General features: G+C 37.8%; 1 protein-coding gene across 4 annotated transcripts in view; it reads left to right on the top strand.

Annotated features, from left to right (window-relative positions):
* The window catches only part of Otogl (otogelin like), a 145,741-nt gene that overhangs the window by 78,326 nt on the left and 44,298 nt on the right, over positions 1–23,117 (top strand). For 2 of the 4 annotated variants that reach the window (XM_036169979.1, XM_036169981.1), the window contains exons 26-32: positions 1,518–1,652; positions 7,345–7,491; positions 9,035–9,154; positions 11,177–11,293; positions 14,562–14,718; positions 16,040–16,066; positions 22,124–22,291. In XM_036169979.1, coding sequence (XP_036025872.1) covers positions 1,518–1,652; positions 7,345–7,491; positions 9,035–9,154; positions 11,177–11,293; positions 14,562–14,718; positions 16,040–16,066; positions 22,124–22,291 — 871 coding nt within the window. Of the gene's footprint in view, positions 1–1,517; positions 1,653–7,341; positions 7,492–9,034; positions 9,155–11,176; positions 11,294–14,561; positions 14,719–16,039; positions 16,067–22,123; positions 22,292–23,117 lie in introns of all 4 variants that reach the window. The other 2 variants (XM_036169978.1, XM_036169980.1) reach the window with 1 other exon arrangement.

Below are 23,117 nucleotides of genomic sequence, written 5' to 3'. Positions count from 1 at the left end.
CAGCATCATCCCAGAAATGGGACTCAAAGACAGTTTACCACCATGTCAGTGGCTTCCATGGAAAGGCAGTGAGATTTCAACTGAAGGACAACACTGTGGTCTCAGTACTCTCTCTCTCTCTCTCTCTCTCTCTCTCTCTCTCTCTCTCTCTCTCTCAACTGTTATGGGATCATCTCAACAAGATAAACTTAAGTTGCACATCTCTCAAGGACTCCTAACCAGCCATAGGAAATTGAGGCAGAACACTGATGACTAGTCCTGGCCTAGCCAGTTAACAATGGGATAGTGTCACTGTCCAAAGGTGGCCATTGACATTGCTTAAGCAATGGTTGATGGTTCTTATTGCTTGAAAAGATAGCTGTTGGTTGAACTCTGATCCATGAGCACATATCAAGAAGTGATTCACTGGAATATTGTGCCTGCTGTGCATGAGGCATTTGTGTGGGGTGGGGAAGGAATGTTTAACACACAGACTGGAACAGGTGCACACACAATGCTGACACCAAGGGACCTCTTGGACACTCTAATAAGACAGCTGATTGCCAGGATTGTCCTGAGAGGTGCCGACAGTCCAAGGTTTAGCTCTCACTTGTGTACCTGTGCATCATATCCAGCAGGCATCACCAGCCAGAGCTCTACACTGTCCTTGTCAGGGCTGTGTGACATGTAGCTTTCCCACACCGCTGGAATTGAAGTGTGTTGTGGGGAAGGAAGTGCTGTAATCCCACTATGACTTGATGAGTGCTTGGGGGACAAGCTAGGAGCACTTGCACAGTGATAGTAAGTAAATGGATACGAGAGAATGTGAGGTCTAAACGTCTGAATATAGAGATCAAATCTCCACTATCCAGCTGCTTTGGATGAAGCTGCCCATGTCTGTCTCAGCATGTTCATGTTCCAAAGTTTTGACTTAAAATAACTTTAGTGTTTAAAAAGTTTTCTTCCAGAGAGAGTTTTCTTCTACCATACAATGCCATTTTTCAATAAAAATCAGTTTCAGGTGTTACAGGAATCACACGAGACACCATGAGGTTCAAAGCAAACCCTCAAATAAAATGCTTTATTTTGTCTGCTTGTACATGGCACAATTTTGCAACTCCTTCAGTTCATCCTTGGAGGTAGTAACCAGCCCAGAAAATTCCCTAAGATAAATGAAAATATATATTTTCTAAAAATGAAAATAGGTAAAATCTCTCTAAGTGACTTATTATATTAGTGGTTATATATAATAAGGAGAATGATAGTGGTTGACAATTGGAGCTATGATGGACCTAAAAAGCTTTGCTAGAACAAACATTTAAAACATATTAGGGTAATTATTGAAAGACTGTGATATTTCAATAGAATATTTTCTCATTTTCAGATAAGTATAATTTTTATTTTTGCCTTAGTGGTGTGATCTTTTTCAATTTATAATGTAAGCCATCATAAATCTTGATTGCCTTGAATAATAAAAGTAACTACTATTTATATATAATATACAATTGTGCCAATAAAATGTTCTTGACATATTTCAGAGTACAGATGATTCTGATATATCTGTGATTGCCCAGAACAAGAAATGCTTTGACAATGATATTGTTTGTTCTAAAAGTGTTTTGATATCCATTGGGGACACTGAAATCTACCTCAATGATGCTCCTTACAAACAGGTTAGTGAATTCTTCCCTTTATAATAATCCTAACTTATACTATTGATAGAGAAAGAAGACTAGAGATGTTTTGGATAAATCTGAATATACGCTGTTAGAAGATCTAGATTTTTTTCTTTGTTGTTTTTTTTGTGGGTTTTGAAACCATACCCTGCTTGCATCTTCTGCTTACATTGTCTATTGTTGTATTTCAATTATGTCTACCATTTTCCCTTCCCATGATCAGCATTCTGGCTTTGAGAACCAACATCTATTATATGAGTCCCTCCAGCAGCCTCCAATCTGCCTTCCTAATGCTCCAACTAAGCCCCTAGCTTTGCTCCATCCCTCCCACTGCAGCAACAGTGGCTTTCCCCATGTAGAAATCTGGCCTCCTGTGTCTGTTGTTCTTTTCAGATATCTTTCTGCTGCTCTGCTGTGTTTTTACTAATTAGGCTGTTGTCCATCTTTTCCTGCCTCACCTCTTAGGGTTTTCTTTTTCAATCCCATATCCCAGAAGTTGAATCTCTTTCCAGTTATTTACATATTCCAGATTCTTTTTACTCTCCTCTGTAACTTTAGAAAAAAAGTGACTTATGAAAACATCTGTCTGTTTAACACTTTCTGTGCAGTATGTCCTATCTCCTTTGTGAAACTTCTCAGGATGCTCTGAAAGATCCTGTTAGATCAAATTCCTTGTGTGTTTGTCTGTCTTCCCCATGTATCCATGAGCAATGGATGAAGTAAGATCATTGTGTCTTCCACCTGTTCTTGTATACCAGAAATTTGTCCAATTAAAAGATGGAGTCAGTTTTATTCATTCACCTACTTGTTTATTAATTCATCGATATGTCCACAGTACACTAAAACTTGTGCTCAATTTTTAGGCTATAATACTGAAAAGATACCGCTTGCCTTTAAGTAATGTACTCAAGTGAATAATGATTCTCTAAGGGAAATAATATCAGAGAGTGTGATGTGATATGCCAGGATCTCCATAAGCTCCTAGAAGAACTTCTGGGGAAAAAACCACCGAAGCAATCCTAAATTTTCAAAGAAATTTGGAGCATAGATTTGGGAGTCACTCAGAAGTGATTTAGCATCCCCGCCCACCACCTAATTGCTGTGAGACTCTAGCAAAGTTGGTTGAACTCCTCCTCAAACTTCAGCTTCCTCTCAAGCATGACTACAAAACCGCCTTCTAAAGTCCTGTGGAGACTGTAATGAATGTGTGAAAAATGCATTTTAAGAACTGACCCCCCTTCCTATTTATTTATTTATTTACTTATTTATTTATTAATTATCATCTTTATTTTCATAGAGAGACATAATCTGAACTAAACCCCATAAGAAGAGGTGAATGAAGATTATAGGTGATGGATAGATGAATATAAATAGGTGGAGAGGGAGAAAGAGCTTTGCAGGGAAATGATCACCCTCAAAGGAGCAGAATCGGAAGACAAAATGTCATGGTTGGTGGCAGCCATTGGCTCAGGTTGAAGCAAAGTCCCTGGGATGATAGGGCAAGGGTGTGGCCGAGATTCTGGAAGGCGTGCCCCTAGCAAACTAGAACACGGAAGGCGTGAGAACAAGAGTGGCCGCCAAGGGTTCTAGGCTCAGACCGGAAGCTCCTAGACGGCACAAGTCCCACAAGCTTCATTTTGAAGGCAATGAATTTGGAGCTTTGAAGTGTATGATCTGACAATGGTCTTTTAAGGGTCACCATTTCAAACAGAATTCCAAGAACACTGTTTTCCTAACTTTTTTCTGAAACTCATTTTCTTGAAAGTCATCTGGACCATTTGCTGAAAGGGCTTGTTGCTGTGTTCTGCCTCTGGCACTGGAATAGGTAAAGGTGAAAAGACATGGCAGGTCAAGAGAAAACATGAACCCTCTCTGCTCAAAAGAGGGATATTTCTCAGTTTTAAACAAAGGCTGCGCTTTTTTTCATTTGGACAGGCCCTGTGATTTACGTAATCCATTGTGCCCCTGGAGTACTTTTTTTTTTTACATTTTTGCTACTTTGGTTTTCAATCAGATCCCCCAAATCTTCAACTGCAGTTTGAGAACCTTGTGTTTCAGGTAGAAACATTGAGTGGCCACACAGCAATCTGTCAAGATGAAACGGCTTCTTCTACAGTCATGTTGACATCTATTTTAAGTAATTACAAACATTCAGCTTAGCCATTAGCTGGGTATTCATTTATAGGTGAAGGTCTCTCTCTGATCAAGGATGCGTTTTCAGAAGGAGAGAAATTGGTTAAATGCTCATGTAAAGGCAATTTGGCACATTTCTGAAGTGGTAATTACAGCTCCCAGCCTCCAATTTTCACCTGTATTCAGGTGTTGATGGATCTCCTTTACTTAGATTGTGAGGAATGAAATAAAATGAAGAAAAGCCACAGGAATAGTTTGATCCCAACAAGCTCCCAGCTCAAATGTCTTTCTGGGAGATCATAAATGAAGATATATAGCAAGTACCACTTACTTCATAACTAATGGGCTGATCATCCCGGGAAATGAATAAACAACCCTCTGCTCTTTATATAAATGCACAGTTGTAATTCAGCCAATTAAAACCCTTTTATAAATGTACCCAAGCTGTACTCAGAAGTGCTTCCGTTCTTTCCATTTCTGACCTGTTTTTCTGACGTCATTCAGTTTTGTTTGTCCTGCTAAAGCACAGGTTGCCACTTTGGACAGTTCATTACCAACTCTTTCCAAAGGAAGCATTAGCCGATGCACTGAAAAGCAAGGAGTGCAGTCATTGCTTTTGATTAGGAAGGACGTTCTTGTTGCAGGCTGCCTCACCTAATGAGATGAGCATTTTGTATTGAATGGCAAATAGAAAAGGCGTGCTTTTGATCGAGAGCCACTGATTTCAAACTAGACTGCCGAGATGGAGAGAGTTGATAAAGACAAGTCAGGCAACAACAACAACAACAACAACAAAAAACAAAAAAACAAACAAACAAAAAAAACTACTGGAAAGTATAATGAAGATAAAAGTTGATGTTGTGATTGAGTAATTTGGGGGCATAGCAGATTATATAAATTGTGGGGCCTCCATCAAATGAAAATGTAGGGTCCTTGGAGGGGGGAAAATCTGTTTGCCCTCTTTTGTCAGGATGCTTTTCTATCCATTCGATATATGCTCTTTTGGGCACCGATGTCCTTTCATGGAGATTGCTGGCCTTCCTAGTGTTGAAGGCATCCATCATCTTGTTACTCTTGTACTTGGTTCCCTGCTCAACCTGACCTTGTCCTGACTCTATGCTGTGGATGAAGTATAGCAGTGGTCCCCAAGCAGAGGCCGAGAAGCAAGAACCTGAAAACCAGTGCCGAGAGGTGGGAGATGCAAGACATAGGGTGTATGTGAGTCAGGATGCCATGGCACAGATGCATGATCTTTACTGAGCTGGGCTTGACTCACAAATTGCGGACTCAAAAGTAAACTTGATTTCATTATGGAAGTTACAGAGTATTAAAACACTAAGTGTGGATCAAATCAATCAGTTTCTTTGTGAGTGAGAGATATTGTGTGGCATCCTGACACAGGAAACATTTGAGTCAAAATGGGAATAAAGCAGTTACACCACACTCTGGCGCAGGAGGAATGTCAAGTGCGTAGATTTGAGATAGTTTAAACAACTTGACTAGCCTAGCCAATGAGAATAGATGATTGAGGAGTAGAAGAATTTGAGGCTAGGTAAAGCCAGTTAACAATATGGATGTTTATATTTGCTATGTGCAATATAGTTATAAGCATTATCTTGGTAAGGAGATAAAAAACACCTTATAAATATGATCAAATCTATTTCACTTGTCCTTTGAAATGTTCACTTAAACACCACTTCCTTATGGCATTCCCCCACTACACTTAGTTATAGTGAAGAAAAATGGATGAAAGATTTCTTGTTTCTAGTTTTTGTTTTCTTCTGGAAAAGTCAGTTTTCTTCTCATTAATACAACCATGTGTTTTCAGGATCATTTTATAAGCTCAGTTCATGGCTGTGATCGTAATTATAGGTACTCTTGTTTCCCAATGTATTCCTCAATGTATTACCTTTTCTAGTTTGCAAATTATTTCCTTTGAGTTTCCAAAGCATAGGTAATTACTTCCATAATCAAAGCCTTTATTGACTGTATTTTGCACATGTGATAGTTACTTTGTTAGAGTTACCAGGGTGCTGAGGCCTCAGGCTTGGCTTTGTCCTGGTATCCATGCTTCATCCCTTTACAGCTTTTCTTAGACCTGAATGTATCTTGGATGGCCCTGGTCCCAAGCCTTTGTTTAGGCCATCCCTTCTGTTTCAATCATCATTTCTTCTCCATTCTCATTGCAGCTTCCTGTTCCTTTCTATATAGATTCTTTCCTAAGTTTAATACCTCCCCCTTGTAATCCCTCCAAAGTCTCTTTGATAGTAATGCATCTCTCCTCTCTCTGTCTGTCTGTATCACTGTTACTTTCCAATATACGTACACAGAAGTATATGCACATATATACATATGTATGTATTGTGCTTTTTCTGTTCAATTATCAAACTTTTTAAAAAATATTTATTTATTATGTGTAGCATGAATCTTAAATGGCCTTATTAATAAAAACAAACCTGAAGCCAGGTATTGGGGTGAATGCAGGAAGATCAGAGAAGCAGAACAAGCCACAGCTTCCTCACCTCGATAGTTCCTCAGCTGATCCTGTTTTCTCAGACTGGAAGCCTCTGAGTCCTCATTCAGAATGGATATCAGCGGAACTGCTGCTCAAAAGCCTAAAAGCTTAACCACCAAAAGCTTCTAGTTTCTAATCCTCACACGTTAAATACCTTTCTGTCATCACTTCCTGGGATTAAAGGTTTACTTTTTGGGATTAAAAGCATGCGTTACCAGTCTGGCTGTTTCCAATGTGGCCTTGAACTCACAGAGATCCAGAGGGAATTCTTGCCCCTGGAATGCTAGGATTAAAGGCGTGTGTGCCACCATTTTCTGGCCTCTGTATCTAGTGGCTGTTCCATGCTCTGACCCCAGATAAGTTTATTAGGGTGCACAATATTTTGGTGAACACAATACCACCACAATTATGTATACAGTGTTCTGCCTGCATGCCAGAAGAGGGTGTGAGATCCTATTCTAGATGATTATGAGCCACCATGTGGTTGCTGGGAATTGAACTCAGGACCTTTGGAGGAGCAGCCAGTGCTCTCAACCTCCGAGCCATCTCTCCAGCCCTCAGTTATCAAACTTTTTAATCTAAAAATTTTTCACTAGACTGTGAAAGCACTGTATTTTTGCCAAATGTAATAATTCTGTTTTTCATTAAAGAATTTAATAACATTAGAAGGCCAATTTTATGCTGTATTCAAATGCTTAGAATCATACACGAGGACACATTTTTCTTTTGAAGGGAAGAACATGCGTTTTCATCCTCAACCTTTTGTATTCATTGCTCCCTCCTATTCTGTGTGTCCATTTTCTTTCTCTTCCCTCCATTGTCACTGGATTATCTTTTACCTTCCCCATGGTCTCTTGCGGAACCTATCTTCTAGTTTTCATATAAACACCAATTTAACACATTGGTTTTGTATTAGAGAACTGAAAAAAAAAACATGGCGAGCAATCATCTTAGATAAATATTGGAAGGCATTAATGTGTCTTCTCCTTTGGCTAGAGCATATGATACTCACTCTCAGACATTTTATCTTTTTTCAAGAAGCGATCAGGTTTCTTCCTGGAAAGCAAACCTACATACCAGCTGTGGAAGGCCAGGCACTACATCGTAGTGTACTTTCCAGAGGAAGATATTACCATTCTGTGGGACGAGAAGACAACCATCCACATCAAAGTTGGGCCGCAGTGGAAGGTAGGCAGACCTAACCCCTAAGTGGGATACAATGAATGGAACTGTGTTTTTATAAACTATAGAGAGCTGTTTTCTAATTAAGTTATGTTTTCAAAATAACCTTTAATACACTACATGAAGGACTTCAGAAATTGGAGTACAGTCATACAAGTGGTGTAACAGAATGCTACTTAGCAATATAAAGGAATAGACTATTAATTTGTATAACACAGACTAATCTTTAGTTTTCTTCTGCTTTAACACCATACAATCTGTTGTTGCTTCATGCATTTTCCTTCTTTCTCCTCCCTTGAGTTTTGCTATATGAGTTTTTTTGTTGTTGCAAAAAAGGTTCACTTATCATACTATTCTGTTTTCTCTATTTTGCTTTATATTGTAGCTTTTTAAAATAAATTCACATATAGTATAAACTTGTTGTAGTAAGTGAGTAGTAGTAAGGAACACTAAAATTACCATTATGGCTCTGTGGATTTGGAAGAACGTATGGAGTCTTGATCTAATACTGTAGTTCTTCACAAAACAAGCCTACCAATGCCTACTTTTCATGCAGGCTGCTCCCTTATTGCTAAGTCTTATCTCCACCTTCATAATCTGGAAAAATACCATTCTATTTCCTCTCCTTCTATGTCCATTGTTTTTCCTTCTACAAATAGCATATAAATGGAATTTTAATAGTTTTTGAGATCTCTCATCTTTGATTTGCAAAATAAACATAAAATTCATCCATATGGTATGAATTAGTATTTTTCCCCTTATAGTACTATTGTAACCTGTGGTATAGATGTACCCTGATTTGTTTACCCATGGGTGGAAATGATAACTGTTCTTGGACAGATAGAGTTTATAATACAGGTCCCATGCACTGTTTGCTTTTATGGAGATAGGAAGTCTGTCTATTCTTTAAAGGGTTGCATTCCAGGCATTAATATTAAAGAGTGAGTTTAAGGAACATCAGTTCAAGGTTTTAAGTGGGAGTTCCACTATTATTGTGATATCATTCACTTTTGCAAGTCTTAGAGGATCCTGCCTCTAAAAGTAAATTTTCTTGCAGTATTTTGAGAAAAAGCTGTTGGTCAGTACTGATGTGAATAGACACTGCATTCATCATTACAGAATCTGTAGTGATCTAAGTTGGCTTTATTGTTTCAACATTTATACTGTTAAAGAATCTTTCATATGTAAAGTAGGTTTTTCTTTATAAAAATTATTTATGCTTATATACAAGACATATGTATCAGTATATATTATATGTACATATATGTATTAATATACTTCAGTATATACTTTCCTATTTACATTGCTAGAAATGTCAATGCTAAGATGTTATAGCAAGTGTGGATAGATTGTTCTTGGAGGTTGGTAAAATATTTGGGGCCTGTTACATATTATAAATGTAATTAAACTGATATGAAACCATTTTATTAAAACATTTTAAAAAATTATTTCTATGAATGTCCTTTATATATTTTAAATCTTTCAAGTTTTAATACATGTGAGTCTTAAAATAAATGTAAAATATTTCATAATAATTTTATTGCTATAGAACAAGCTGGCAGGATTGTGTGGAAACTTTGACAAATGTACTTCAAATGATATGACCACATCTAATAACCTGGAAGTGAGAAATGCCCAGGTATTTGGAGACAGTTGGGCCTTAGGTCAGGTAAGCTACAGATACGGAATTTAGAATAAACAAAAGACTATTGCAAACAGTCAAATTACTTAGGTTACTTTTTATATGGTGTTTTTATAATAATGTACAGTTGATGAACTTTCATACTTACTTTTCTATGTAGTTATTATGACAACTTTATTTTGCAGAAGTTATTGTCTCCACATTATGAATAGAAAGGTTGTGTCTTAAGGAGGTTAAATGATTTGTCTAATACAAATTATATGTTCAGAGAGTAGCAAGGGTGGCTTTCAGATTTATACCATCTCTCATATCTTTGCCAGCATAGCAAAATATCTTCTGCTCTATATTAATTCAGTATATATATATATATATATATATATATATTGCTTAATATAGACACAGAATATGAATATGAATGTCTCTGCCTTTGAGGAGTTTTAATGTTTAAGTTAGTGGGTGACATAGAAAATTTACTAAAAATATATTGATGTAGATAGATGTTTTAGTAGATAATTAATTCACACTAGGTAGAAGTTGTAACATTCCAAGGAGGATTCCTGGAATGAATGCTGTGAAATAAGATGTGAGAGGGTAAAGTTTAGAGCAGTGGTTCTCAGTCTTCCTAATGCTTTGACCTTTCATACAGTTCATCATGTTGTGATGACTCCTCAAACATAAAATTCTTTTCATTGCTGCTTCATAATTGTAATTTTGCTACTGTCATGAATTATAATATTAATATCTTATATGCCAAATATCAGATATGTGACCCCTTTGGGGGTCACCACCCACAGGTTGAGAGCCACTAGTTTGTAGAAAATTGGATGGAAGAAAAAGGGAGGAAGACACGCAGCGGATGTGAACAGGAGTGGAGAGAGTACAGAGCGTAAAAACATCTCATAGTGTTCATATGATTGTGACATAGGATTAGAAACAGAATGACTAAAAGATCAAGGATAGATCTTAGCAGGTGCAGGAGGCTCTTGTAGTATCACCAGATTAGCTGTTAGGGGATATAGAAGGCTATAGAAATGTGAGAACATTAAAAACGGAAACTCCCAGTACTTACTGCAGGACTTTATTGAGAAGGATTCATTTGGAAGACTCAAAAAAGCTTATACCTTCTGGTATTAAAAATATTATCTGGAGTTCTCCCCTGGGCAGGGCAAAGGGGGGTGTATGTGTGCAGGAGTTGAGCTCAGGAGATAGTAGAAATAAGTGTAGTATACCTTAGGGTGTATTGAAAAAGATGTGATGGATATTTAGCTGGAAATGTCTAGGTTCAATTTACAGGAAATAGCCCTGGTGTATAAATAGGGATTTGGCACTCAGTAGCATATTCAGGCTGTTGAAGTGAAGACACTGTATCAAATGAGGGGCATAGTGGTGCCAAGGCAAGATTTTGCGAAGAAAGGTGGGAACAGGAAGTTGGAGAAGAAGGGCTAGTGTGGTGTAGTCTAAGAAAACCCAACAGAAAACGTCATTGCTGAATCCAACTCCAATGAGACACTTAAGACAGAATCAATGGTAAGTAAAGTTCAAGTGTCTGCAGGCTGAGCAACTGCCCCTGTACTGAGGATTGAACAACTCATTGGTGCCCTTTCTCGGGGAAGTTGGGAGAAGCCGACTAGAGACAGCAGAGGTCAAATGGTGGAGTTTTTGGAATCGAGTCTCTGGAGATTGTAGAGCTCATCCATCCAGATCTCAGAAGATGGTCTGTGACAAAATGGGCAACATGAAAAGTTAGAGGGGAGAGAGTCATGCTCATAGAACTTTTCATGAGAAGACTGCATTTGTGAAAAATTAAAAATGATTAATTTCCCTCTACAATGTCACTTTGTCTATTATTTAGCTGCGTCTCAGAATTGACTTATGTTATTAATATATAGCCTATATGGGTGAAAACAGGCAGAGACGTAGGTAGAAAATGTCTAAAAGGGTGACATTGGCCTAGATGTCGCCCTCATGGGTGGAGTCTGGAGGCAGGGTACTTTGGGTTCAGAGTTCAGCCCCTTTGAGGTCTTTCACTTGCCCTTTGATTTCCAACAGTGTGAAGATCCTATTGAAGCCCTGAAGCCCTGTGAGGCACACCAAAACAAATTTCCCTATGCCAAGAAAGAATGCTCCATTTTGTACAGTGATGTTTTTGCTCCGTGTCGCAATGTGGTAAATGAGTACTTTTTAACTAACATCTCAAATACAAAGACTTGCTGCTCCATGGGCTGAGATGGAGTGGGATAAACTCAGCAGCTCATGTTTCTCAGGTGTCCTACAGTCATCACTAGGGGACCTTTGTTAGTGTGTTTTCTCTATAAGCAACCTGTTTAGTTGACCTCCTTTCCTCCTCATTCCATCCTATCTAACAGCGTGCATCTGTACATGATGACTGCAGTTCATGCTGGTTTATGAAATACAATTTATTCACAGCGTTTTGTAAATGTGTATCAATAACAAAAGGGGAACTGACGTTCATCTGTTGTCAGAGAGCATTTCAAGTGGACATTCTTTGCAACATAAGTATAGTTTAACAGGATTCTTGACGACATATTTAAAATAGTTTTAGGAGCTATTTCAAGAACATAACTTAGATATCTAAGCTGCTTCCTCACATGATAATTTTGGGTTCCAGTAGAAATTGGGGATGTAATTTAGTACAGTTTTTAAAGCTAAGCAGCACCTCTGCGTCATGCCCCCTGTTTTCTCAAAGAAGTTACTTGTGCAGTTTTTGAGTTATGGTCCATGTTTGCTGTTTATTTCCCTGGAACGCCATGTTTACTTGAAATAACAAATACTAGAAAGATATGGTCATTCAGACAAGAACATTTGGCAGGTATTTCTTGAGAGGAGGAGAATAAGTTTGTGGCTTCAAGGCAACCATCCAATGGCATCTGTTGTCCTTAAGAGTATTTCAACTTTTTGAAGTGAAAAATAGAATTTTGTAAATCTTGGCTTCATAACTGTGTGTGAAAATGTTTTGTTACGCTTTTCTGAAAATGCATTTGATGATATGAATAAATGTGGCCCATTCTCTGATGCATGTAATTAAATGCATTAATGTCTAGAAGATCTTTATATACCACACATTTTTCAAATAATCGATGCACAATGACATGGAATCACACAGGAATAAAAGTTTATTTCAAAGGCAAGTTAAACCTAAAGAGCTCGATAAAGCAAAGTACAGAGTTCACTGGCATGGTTCCAGACATTCTAGTCTTTATGGATATCAGTGTAGAGTTCCTTAAAAGATTAAAACAAGAACTGCTATAAATCCCAGCCATACCACTTCTTGCCTTTACAAAGGAACCATATCCTATTATGGAGACACTGTCCCATCCAAGTTTATTTATGCATATTCACAATAGCAAGGAAATTATATCAGTTACTCAGGTGTCTATCAACAGGTGAATTTGAAACAGAAATGTGGTGCATGTATACACAGCTGTAAAGAAAGATGAAAATGGGTGAAGCTGTACAATATTAAATACAGACTCAGAAAGGGAAAAACTGTTTAAAAGTTTTGTGATATTTTTTGATATTAATATTTGCTTATTTTATTTATTTATTCATTTTTAAGAAAATTTTAAAAATTCATTTTACATACTAAAGATCTCCCTCTTTCCTCCTCCTGCCCCTCCAACCACCTCCTCCAAACCCATTCCCTCCTACAAGAAGATAAGGCCTCCCATGGGAAGGCACATTTAGTAGAGGCAGGTCCAAACCCCTCCCCCTGCCTCAAGGCTGCACAAGGTGTCCCATCATAGGTAATGGGCACTCATGCTCCACAGATGGATTCTGATCCTACTGCCAGGGAGCCCTTAAGCAGATCATGCTACACAACTGTCTCACTATGCAGAGGGCCCAGTCCTAGTTGTGTGTGTGTGTGTGTGTGTGTGTGTGTGTGTGTGTGTGTGTGTGTGTGTGTGATACACATGTTCTCTCTCATATACAGATCCTAGCCTATAATGTATACATATTTACATATAAATAGATGTAAGAGGAGAAAGCCTAAAAATGCAGAAGGGGAACCGAGAAGGTAATTCATAGGCGATGAGGATGGATAGGAAGTGAGAAAAAGAGCAAAAGGGACATAAAAAAAAGCAAAGGTTCCCCCTTCTGTCCCCAGGAGGCTGTGTGTGGGGATCAGGGACAGGAGGGGTGTTGCCGTGAGGGAAATGTGGGGAAAGGAGAATCACTGAAACACACTGTGTTCACAACATGCTGTGACGCTATCTAACACAATGTATCCTGCTTCCAAAAAGAAAAAAGAAAGCCATGGTTATGGATACAGCATGAAAGAACATCATCCCAGTTACTCAAGCCCCAGTGTATTAAACCATTAACTTTCCAGTTATATGTACACAGAGAACTTTCCTCAGATTTTAAGCAAATACAAACCACAGCAAAAATAGTATAGCACACTGCATGGAAAATCAGATACAAGAATCAAGGTTGTGTCCTGCAAAAAGACGTTAAAGAAATCTGCAAAACTGTAAATAAGGCATTGCACTCTCCCCACTAATTTAATTTTGCTTGATCAAATGCAGATTTTTACTAAAATATGCAATTTATGTTAATATGTGATACATCACTGTTAAATATGTATTATTTTAAACACCTCAGTTGTAAGTTTTATTGTGATGATTCTGCTATAATATCAAAAGTATTAGGAATTTAAAGGAAATCCAAGATGGCTTGTTTCATTAAAAGGCTTTATGTAGACTAGAGTTTTATTTATCAAAAGGCTCCATTTGGGGGTTTTTATGCTTCTTAGGGACCATAGTTCCTTGACAGGCAGTAAGATGTTCATTCTGGAACCAAGCCACAGAGCCTCAGGGCTCCTCTCCTGGATGCTACTTGACAAATTAACCCATGCATTGGCACACCACATAAAACACAAATGACTGATACCAAACCCTACTTTTGTAACACATTGTCAATATTCTATCCAACTCCATCAGTGATTTAACACGTGCAATGCAAAGGAAGTAATTAATTGCATATGAGACATTTAAAAGAAACTGCCACTGTCACTCATCAACATCAGCATATTGCCACTTGGGAGACTAAGAAACGAAAGGGGGAAAAAAGCGAAGTGCATTTAGAAACAAAGCAAGCTGCTTTAACGCCTGTTGATTATGCCAAGAATGCAACAATGTAACAATGGACTTTGAAAAGTCTGAAATCTGCCCTAGTGCGGATGTTAAAACCGGATCTGTTAGTTTTACTTGTTCTCCCAGGGAGGTGGCATTTGCTTGGTAATTCCATTTCCTTTGACAACACAGTGGGCTGAGACAATTAGGACTCCGTGGGTGGCAGTATTATGCTGATGACAACCATTGTGGAAAATGTGCACTTACTCCTCTCTCAGAAGTTGGAATTTAATCACAATCAGCGCTTATTGAAATCATATTAACTTCCATTTTGCTTTCAGATCGACGTTACTTCTTTTGCCAAAAACTGCCATGAGGATACGTGTAACTGCAACCTTGGAGGGGACTGTGAATGTCTATGTACCAGTGTGGCGGCATATGCCTACAAATGCTGCCAGGAAGGGGTGCCCGTTCACTGGAGGTCACCCACTGTTTGTGGTGGGTACCTTGCTTAGGATACCATTAAGTGGATAGTTTTTAAAGAAGATCCAAAGTAATTGCCATTTTATTGTGGAGTAATGCCGTGAAGCTCAAGGAAATACAATTTTCAGTTGTGTAAATTTCATAGTCTTTTGACAATCACCAATTATCATATATCAAAGAGAAAAAAAATGTGTTTTCTATTATGTTTTACTCCTGTTCCTGAAACTTTTGAAATATAAATTACACACCATCCTCACAGAAATTCTTTATGATCCCAATCCTCTTTTGCCTGTGAAGTTTCATCCTTCTGATAATAAGGATGTTCTTTTAAAAACCCGTCTTGATTCCCTTTCAGCTTTGACTCCTTAATCATTTTTGTGTAGGTGGTTAGTCATCTGAAGAACAGATTACAATTTGGACAGTGTCTGTGATTGGCTTCTAAATTGCCAAGCATTTATCTACCTCTGAAATAATGTCATGAATCCTCCTCTTGTGTGACTGGTAAAAGTGGGAACAGGAGCTGCCTCTTTTAACGGCTTTTGGGGCCCCACTCCTCATACTGGGTCACCTTGCCCAGCCTTAATACACGTGGAGGTGCTTAGTTAGTCTTACTGCAACTCCATATGCCTTGCTGTGTTGATACTCATGGGAGATCTGCCCTTTCTTAAACAGAAATGGAGGAGGGGAGTGAATTGGGGGGTAGGAACAGAGGGGTGTGTGTGTGGGGGGGGAGGGGACTGGGAGGCAAAACTGCAGCTGGGATGTAAAATTAAAGAAAATAACGTCATGAGACCTATTTTGTTGAAACACACCATCTTAAAAATACCCTTTGAGGGGTTGGGGACTTAGCTAAGTGGTAGAGTGCTTACCTAGCAAGCACAAGGTCCTGGGTTCGGTCCTCGGCTCCGGAAAATAAAAATTAAAAAAATACCCTTTGAGCAAGACCTGGTTGTGTACACCTGTTTCCCAGCACTCAAGAGACTGAGAAAGGAGGATCACTCTGAGTGAGTTTAAAGCTGGTCTAGGCTTTAATTGGGACTGTCTGGAAAACATCAGCTATATACCCACATGAACATGCACATGCTTACTCTCTCTCTCACTCACACATACAAAAATCACACACACACACACACACACACACACACATACACACACACACACACACACACAATCACACACACACAATCGCCTTTGCTCATAAGAAGTTTCTAAGTAACAATGTCATTCTCTGTTGTTTTATGTAGTTATTAATAAATGCTTGTCCCTTCATTGCACATACTCAAACAAGTATTATGCAATTTATATGCAATTTAATATTTATTTTTCTTTCTTTTAGCTCTTGATTGTGAATACTATAATGAAGGTATGTGACATTTTAATGAATATTACTGCAGTATTCTGTCAGATGTATTTTCAGGTAAAACTTTTTGAACCATTTATATAGTATGAACAAAACACAAATAATTCATGAGTTGAAAGACAAAGTTATGAAAGCTTTTCTTTCTACAGTTGATCTAATTTTCTGAGGATGAGTGCTAAAATTTATTTTCTAAGAATAAAAGTGTGTAATTTAGGTTGTTTGTACTTAGAGGGTTTTCCAAAAATACTTTTGGAATGGCATAAGTAAATAAAAAGTTAAATTAATTTTAGGTAAAATATAAAATATAGTGAAGACACACCTTGTACCATTTCATATAACTATGAAATCTGTCCAAAAGTTTTGAAATTTCCATAATTTTAAATTAATAATTTTATATATTTGCAGTGAAATGTGGCATTGTTATTAATAAATGCACAATGGGATGATGAGACTAGTGTATCAATCATCTCAACATTTACTCTGTGTGTTGAGAACATTTAAAATCCTTTCTTCTAGGTATTTAGTATTTAGCCAAAAGTAATAGTAAGACTTTTGTTACTTATGACAACATGAATGAACCTAAAGGATGTCCAGCTCAATAAAATAATAAGGTAGGATGAATTCTGTTTGCTCCCATTGCACGGCTTATTTAAAACAGACTCGTAGAAGGAGAGACAAATGTGATGCTCTGCAGAGTCCGGGAAGTAGAGGGTTAATAAGTAAAGGACAGATATTGGTCAATGAGTAGAAAATTTCCATTTGCTAGGGAGAACAAATTCTGGTGATCACTACACAGCATCGTGGCTTATCCACAATATAATTTCATTATATTGTGGGAAACCAAGAAACAAAGTAAAGGCGATAATATACGAGATGCATTTTACCGCTACCATAAAATTACATATTATAAACTGAAAACTTAATATAATAACAATCAAAATCCACTAGCCTCAGCCAGTATCCAGGCTTGTAATGATTGGGTGTTTTGACAAGTGTGGGAAGAGGTGAATGAGAATATAAAAAACAAAACAAAACAAAACAATACAAAACAAAACCCGGAAGGCAACAGATTCGGGCTTTGCTTGCTTTTTCTTGAACTATTTAATGAGAAAGATACAGTCATCCAAACCTCGTTCAGCCAAGTGAGGTGGTCTGAAGGGGTGGCATCTTATCAGTGCCTGGGCACACTTTGGACTCTGGTAGATGGATGAGGAAGTTAGAATGATGGTCACAGGAAGCTGGGACCAGCAACCAATCTAAACTGGGGAGATAGCTCACAGTTGAGATTCTATAAAGAAGCTCCATAACTTCAAAGACAGGGGAGACCATGAAGAAAAAAAAAAATGGTGGTGGTGGTGGAATACTTCCAGTTATTTTGTTACATTTATAGAAATTGAAAGTTGACTAAAAGCCAACATTAACACAATCCCTTTGATAAACAAAAATCTAACCAAAGGTACCTTTTGTCCAAGATTTTTATCAGACAAGCAGAAATGTATGTGAAATCACACACACACACACACACACACACACACACACACACACACGAATAGCAAGAGGAGAATAGAAGGGCAGGTAGAGAGAGAGAGAGAGAGAGAGAGAGAGAGAGAGAGAGAGAGAGAGAGAGAGAGAGAGACTATTAATCTTTTGGGCTTCACAATTAAAAATGTAATTGATTGACTAATTATAGCAACAGTAATAGCAGAAGTAGCTTCCATTAACATTTTATTTAAGAGGAAATCGAGACATGGAGAAATTAAATAACGTTGCCAGAGGCCCTTAACAAAAAATGTGCTCATCTGGGAGTTGTAATCTATATGCTTCCCAAGGGACTGAGCTTGACATCTGTGCTACCTGGCCAGGTGTGGTTCTGTGCACAAGGAGGATGGCCGTGAGTCATGGCTGTGCCGTTTGCATTCTGTATACAGAATCAAATCCAGTGATTTTCCTCAAATGAATCTGTGCTCTCCCACAGCCCTGTGCTGGTCTCCTCCTGTGCTTTCTGCTTTCTGGTCTGCTGTCTGCAGATCACTGGAGTCAGGACACGCAGAGTCACTGCTGTTTGTGGCTTGGTACACATTAGCAGCCAGGGTGGTCTGTTTTCTATTGTGTCACAGAATTCTCAAACCTTTAGTTCTGTTTCTAAGGCTGGGCTCATAGCATCAGAAGGCGAACACAGGGCATCCAGTTCTGAGAAGACCCGAGTAGGTCTTCTCAGGGAAGGCCTGAGGCAAGGCAGGGAATTGATTTTCTCTGACTCAAGTAATAGGGAAAAATGTCAATGTGCCCAGGAGGAAGAGTTTGCTGTGGTGGACATAGGTGACTGAAGAAGGCTGTGGAATGGTAGAGACTGACGTCATATTACATATTATATTATAGAGTTGTAAAGATTGCTGATGGAAGTCGTTGAAAATCAACGACATTGTTTTAAGTGACTTTTCTCAATTTATTTAACTCCAAATTATTTCACAGATCTTATAAACTATCTTGGCTTCTCTGGACATTTATAGCTGAACTCTTTCCCTTGCTTATCTACAACACGTCATAAACTATGTCATAAAGACAGTTACATTATTCAAAGAAAATACAGAAATAGATAGTTGTCAGGAGACAAAATGAAAAATCGAATGGAAAGGTTGAACCTGAAATTGTCTCCATAACCCTGTGTGTAAATTCTTCATGGTTGTTGCATGTTATTTTCTTATCATGCAAAGGGTGTGCTGTCATTGCTGTATGTGGGCAAAGACTTTAGTATCCTGCTCAAAATCATTATGCAGTGAAGTTCAGAGTGGTTTTATTGGCTAAGATGTATTTGTGACTGTGTTTAGGAATCAATGTTGGAAATGGCTGATTTTAGTAAACAGTAAGATTGTACATGTCACTGTAGAAACTGATGATAAGATCATTAATGATACCTTTATTGCAGTGAAAGTACATGAGCATAGTCTGGAAACATGGTATAAATTCACTGGGAGGCTCTTAAAAAGCATTAGGCTTGGTTTTTAAAATAGATTTTTATTTATTCTTGAGAATTTCCTGCGTGTATATGATATATTTTGATCATATCCACCATCTCCAACTCCTCCTGGATCCTTCCCCTGTATCCAATTTCCAACTTCACATCCTCTTTTAAAAATATACTTCCTTTCTTCTTTTGTTTTTAAATAACTCACCAAGTTTAACACAAATTACTAAATGGTCTTATAATCAAAAACCCAGTACTGGATATTGGTGTAAATGCTGAAAGATCAGAGAGACAAAGGAACAAGCCACAGACACTAGTCTTATCTCCTCAGTCTGAAAAGCCTCGGCTGACAGGCCTCTAGCTGAATGTTTCCTCAGCCCACAAAGCTTCTTGTTCCCTCTTCTTCATGCCTTATATACCTTTTCCTACCCAGCCAATAAAGGTGTGTGTACTTCCCAAGTACTGGGATTAAAGGTGTGTGCCACCACTGCCTGGCTCTGTTTCTTTCCTAGACTGAGTAAATCTCAGGTAGTCCAAGGTGGCCTTGAACTCACAGAGATCCAGAAAGATCTCTGCCTCCCAAGTGCTAGGATTAAAGGCGTGTGCCACCACTGCCTGGCCTCTATGTTTAATCTAGTGGCTTGTTCTGTCCTCTGATCTTCAGACACATTTTATTAGGGTACACAATATATCACCACAACCAAGTCTAATCAGTGCTGCCTATCTGTGCATAGATGTAAGGCCGTCCATCATCAACCTACCTGGGGCCACAATACTAAGGAAGGAAGACTGTCCCTTGTCTAGTAGCTATCAACTGTCAATAACTCCTCTTTTAGGGGTGGGGCCATGTAAACATCTTCCCACTCTGCTCAGGGCCAGAAGGGTGACTGGCTTGATCTTATGCAGGTAATTCATGACCTCATATGATTTGGGAATGCAATGGTCCCTCCATGTGCTAAAGACACTGTTTCCCCCAGTCCTCCTCAATCCTTGTATTATTATATGGATGGATGACTAGCATCTATTTATGCTGGTGTAATGAGACATATGTATATTCAGTGAGAAGGAATATCTGGCTAGCTGTCCATCCTTGAGGATGAACATCTTTGAGGATGCTTCAAGTCCTCAAGCCACTGTTGTGCATGCATCTTCATTTTGATTTATACATTTATATTTATTTTTAGGCTAGGCTAGCATCAAAGTAATGAGTTTCATCAAGGCAAGGCATACAAATGTGTACTGAATTATGTTACATGATGTATTAGTCACATATTTATATAATATATATATATATATATATATATATATATATATATATATATATATATATACTTATATTAATCTACATACTTAGAAATTGGAGTACATTTTCCTCTTTGAGGTTTCTATCACTTTTTCTTTTAAATTCTTTTTAGAAAGTCAGTACAGAATTTGGGTGTAATTTTCTCTGGTTCTCTTGGACTTGACCCTGTGCATAGTAAACACTAGTTACAGGGACAGAACCTCCTGACACCTGTGTTGTGGAAAAATTCTCACTGCTACTGCTGAGCTCCACCTTGTCATGGGGACAGTCATTCCAATCCATCTCTGTTCAGGGCATCCAAGTATTTCACTCATTCCTGGAAGCTCTTCTCTCTTAATCTATGTGTCCCCAGCTGCTCCAGGGTGACCAATTACAGATGATATCAGTGGAGGTAACAGCACTGAATCCTTCCCTATCCTGATCTTCACAATGGAAAATTGGAACCTCAGTTTCCTCCTTGAAAGGCATCTTATTCCTCTAATCTAGTTAACCTCTACTCAACCCCCTTCCCCTTACCTGGACTTGCATCCTTTAAAGGAGAAAAACCTTATTCTTATATTTATTGTGTATATATCTTACTTAGGGTGGGCTGAGAAAGTAAAATTGTGTTTGAGGTAAAAATGAGAAAAGGGGAAAGTATGACCAAATGTGACATGCTTAACCTTTTAGGACATGATCCACCACACCCACAGTAACACCAAGTATAATCCACAAGGCAAAAATATACATACACCTGTACAAAGTATATAGTCAGTCATGATGTAGTAATATATTATGATTCATAAGAAATGTTGAGGTTTTATTATACTCAGTTATTTTAAGGACACTAGTTGCACAGAAATTGGGTTATATAAAATAGTAATTTAAAAATATCAATGGACACATTTATCATTATATACTTATTTTCCTAAGCTGAAGTTTGCAAAAAGATTACTCTGAGGAATTTCATGCCTGGGTCTAGGCATCTTGTTTCCTCTTTTTTTGGACTCACCTTACTGGTGATAATTTAAAATTTCCTAAACAAGAAAATATTGGATATGTTGTGTATTTGAATTCTTTTTTTCATGCAATTGGAAGAGTGTCATAGCATGACACTATTAGTACAGACAAATGTCTTTAAGATTTTATTTTATTTTATTTATAATAATCATTTTGTATGTGTGTGTATGTGCATGTGTTCATGCATATGTGTGTGCGTGTATGCATGCATGTGTGCAAGCACATGTGTATGCACATGCTGTGTGTCACCATAGTATGTATGCGGAACTCAGAAGACAGCCTTCATAAGTTGGGTTCTTTCTCTTCCACCATGGATTCTAGGAGTCAAACAAACCTAGACTACCAGGCTGGTGTAGAAACCATCTTACCTGCTGAGCCATCTCAGAGGCTCTGATACAGATAAATTTCATGTGTTTATTGAGGATATCAGTATTCTTGGACTTTACACTGGAAGGAAACCTAGACAAATTTCTTATTAGAGGAGAGAAAATTTGAAGACTAAATGATTAAGTCATTTTCCACCTAGTTTTGTTTTCTATGTATAAAAAAATTTGATGCATGCACCCATATACACATTTACATACATAAATATACTTATACATTTGCATTTCTATAGTTTAAATTATATATTTTAAATATGCATACTACATACTAAGTTGTTTTTATTTTTAAAATAGTTGTTAATTTATCAGTGAATAATTTTTAATTGTACAAATATTTGTGGAGTATTTTTATCTTTAAAAACTTAAAGTTCCATACTAATCTATAATTATCTTACTTGTAACTTCACCAGGACTTGGCGAAGGACCATATATGTTGGCAAGCTATGGGCAGAGTGGCCTTGTTCTGGGTGCCAATGTGACCAGTAGAAGTGTTTTCTCTTTACCAAGAAGTAGTGATCGTGGTAATTTATTTTTTATTTTTATGATCACTCCGGGCCTTTTCAAAGAGAAAACATCCTGTAAGTATAACCGAGAATGTAAATTTAGTTTTTCACGAACCATTCCCCAGGTATTAATTGGGGATTTCACGTGCTCTGACATTTTCTAAATTCCTCAAAGACTGTAAAACAAAATCTTGGCATATAAAATGGATGTTTTGTATATAAAGTTATTTGTTTATCTATTGCTATTGCTATGTTAGAATTGTGGATGTTTGAGGGTTTGTTTTGTTTGTTTATTTGTTTTATTTTTTGTATTAAGTAACTCACTGGTTAAATGTTTACAGCATAGCATTAACCACAGAACTTACTTTGAAAAAATTTAAAAGAAGTCAGTTCATTCCTCACACTAAAAGGGTTTTAATACCAGGTTACAATGAAAGGGAAGGATCAGATGAGCTGAGTCTGAGGTATACGTATCGGAGTGTAGACTATCACTGAGATGGCGTTTGTGTCTTAGTATACCGCCTCTGTCCTGGTCTCAGATGTTGAAACTGCCTTCATTCACTGGCTTGTACCAGTAGCCTGTGTCCTAGGCTTGGATCTCCCTGGCACCTATTCTTACAGGTGGGTGTGCCCCCTTCTGGCCAGTGATGCCAGGCTACATTTTCATTGTAGTCTACCCAGAACTGTGCATAGCTTTTTCTACAAGCTCAAGAAAAAAAAAAGTGAAATGAATGAAAATATGCACTTTTCTGAGAAAACGTTCCCCATTCTCCAGTTTGAAAAAAATATCTTCTTTCTTGTGAAATGAACTCTGTGTTCTGTAAGCATCAATCAGCCTGAAGTTTTCATTTACATTAGTTGCAACTGTTTTCCTTTGTTCCAAAAAATTATCTTATTTTAT

The sequence above is a fragment of the Onychomys torridus genome, chromosome 20 (assembly GCF_903995425.1).
Source record: "Onychomys torridus chromosome 20, mOncTor1.1, whole genome shotgun sequence".
Classification (NCBI taxonomy): domain Eukaryota; kingdom Metazoa; phylum Chordata; class Mammalia; order Rodentia; family Cricetidae; genus Onychomys; species Onychomys torridus.
This window is presented reverse-complemented; position numbering and strand designations above follow the sequence as displayed.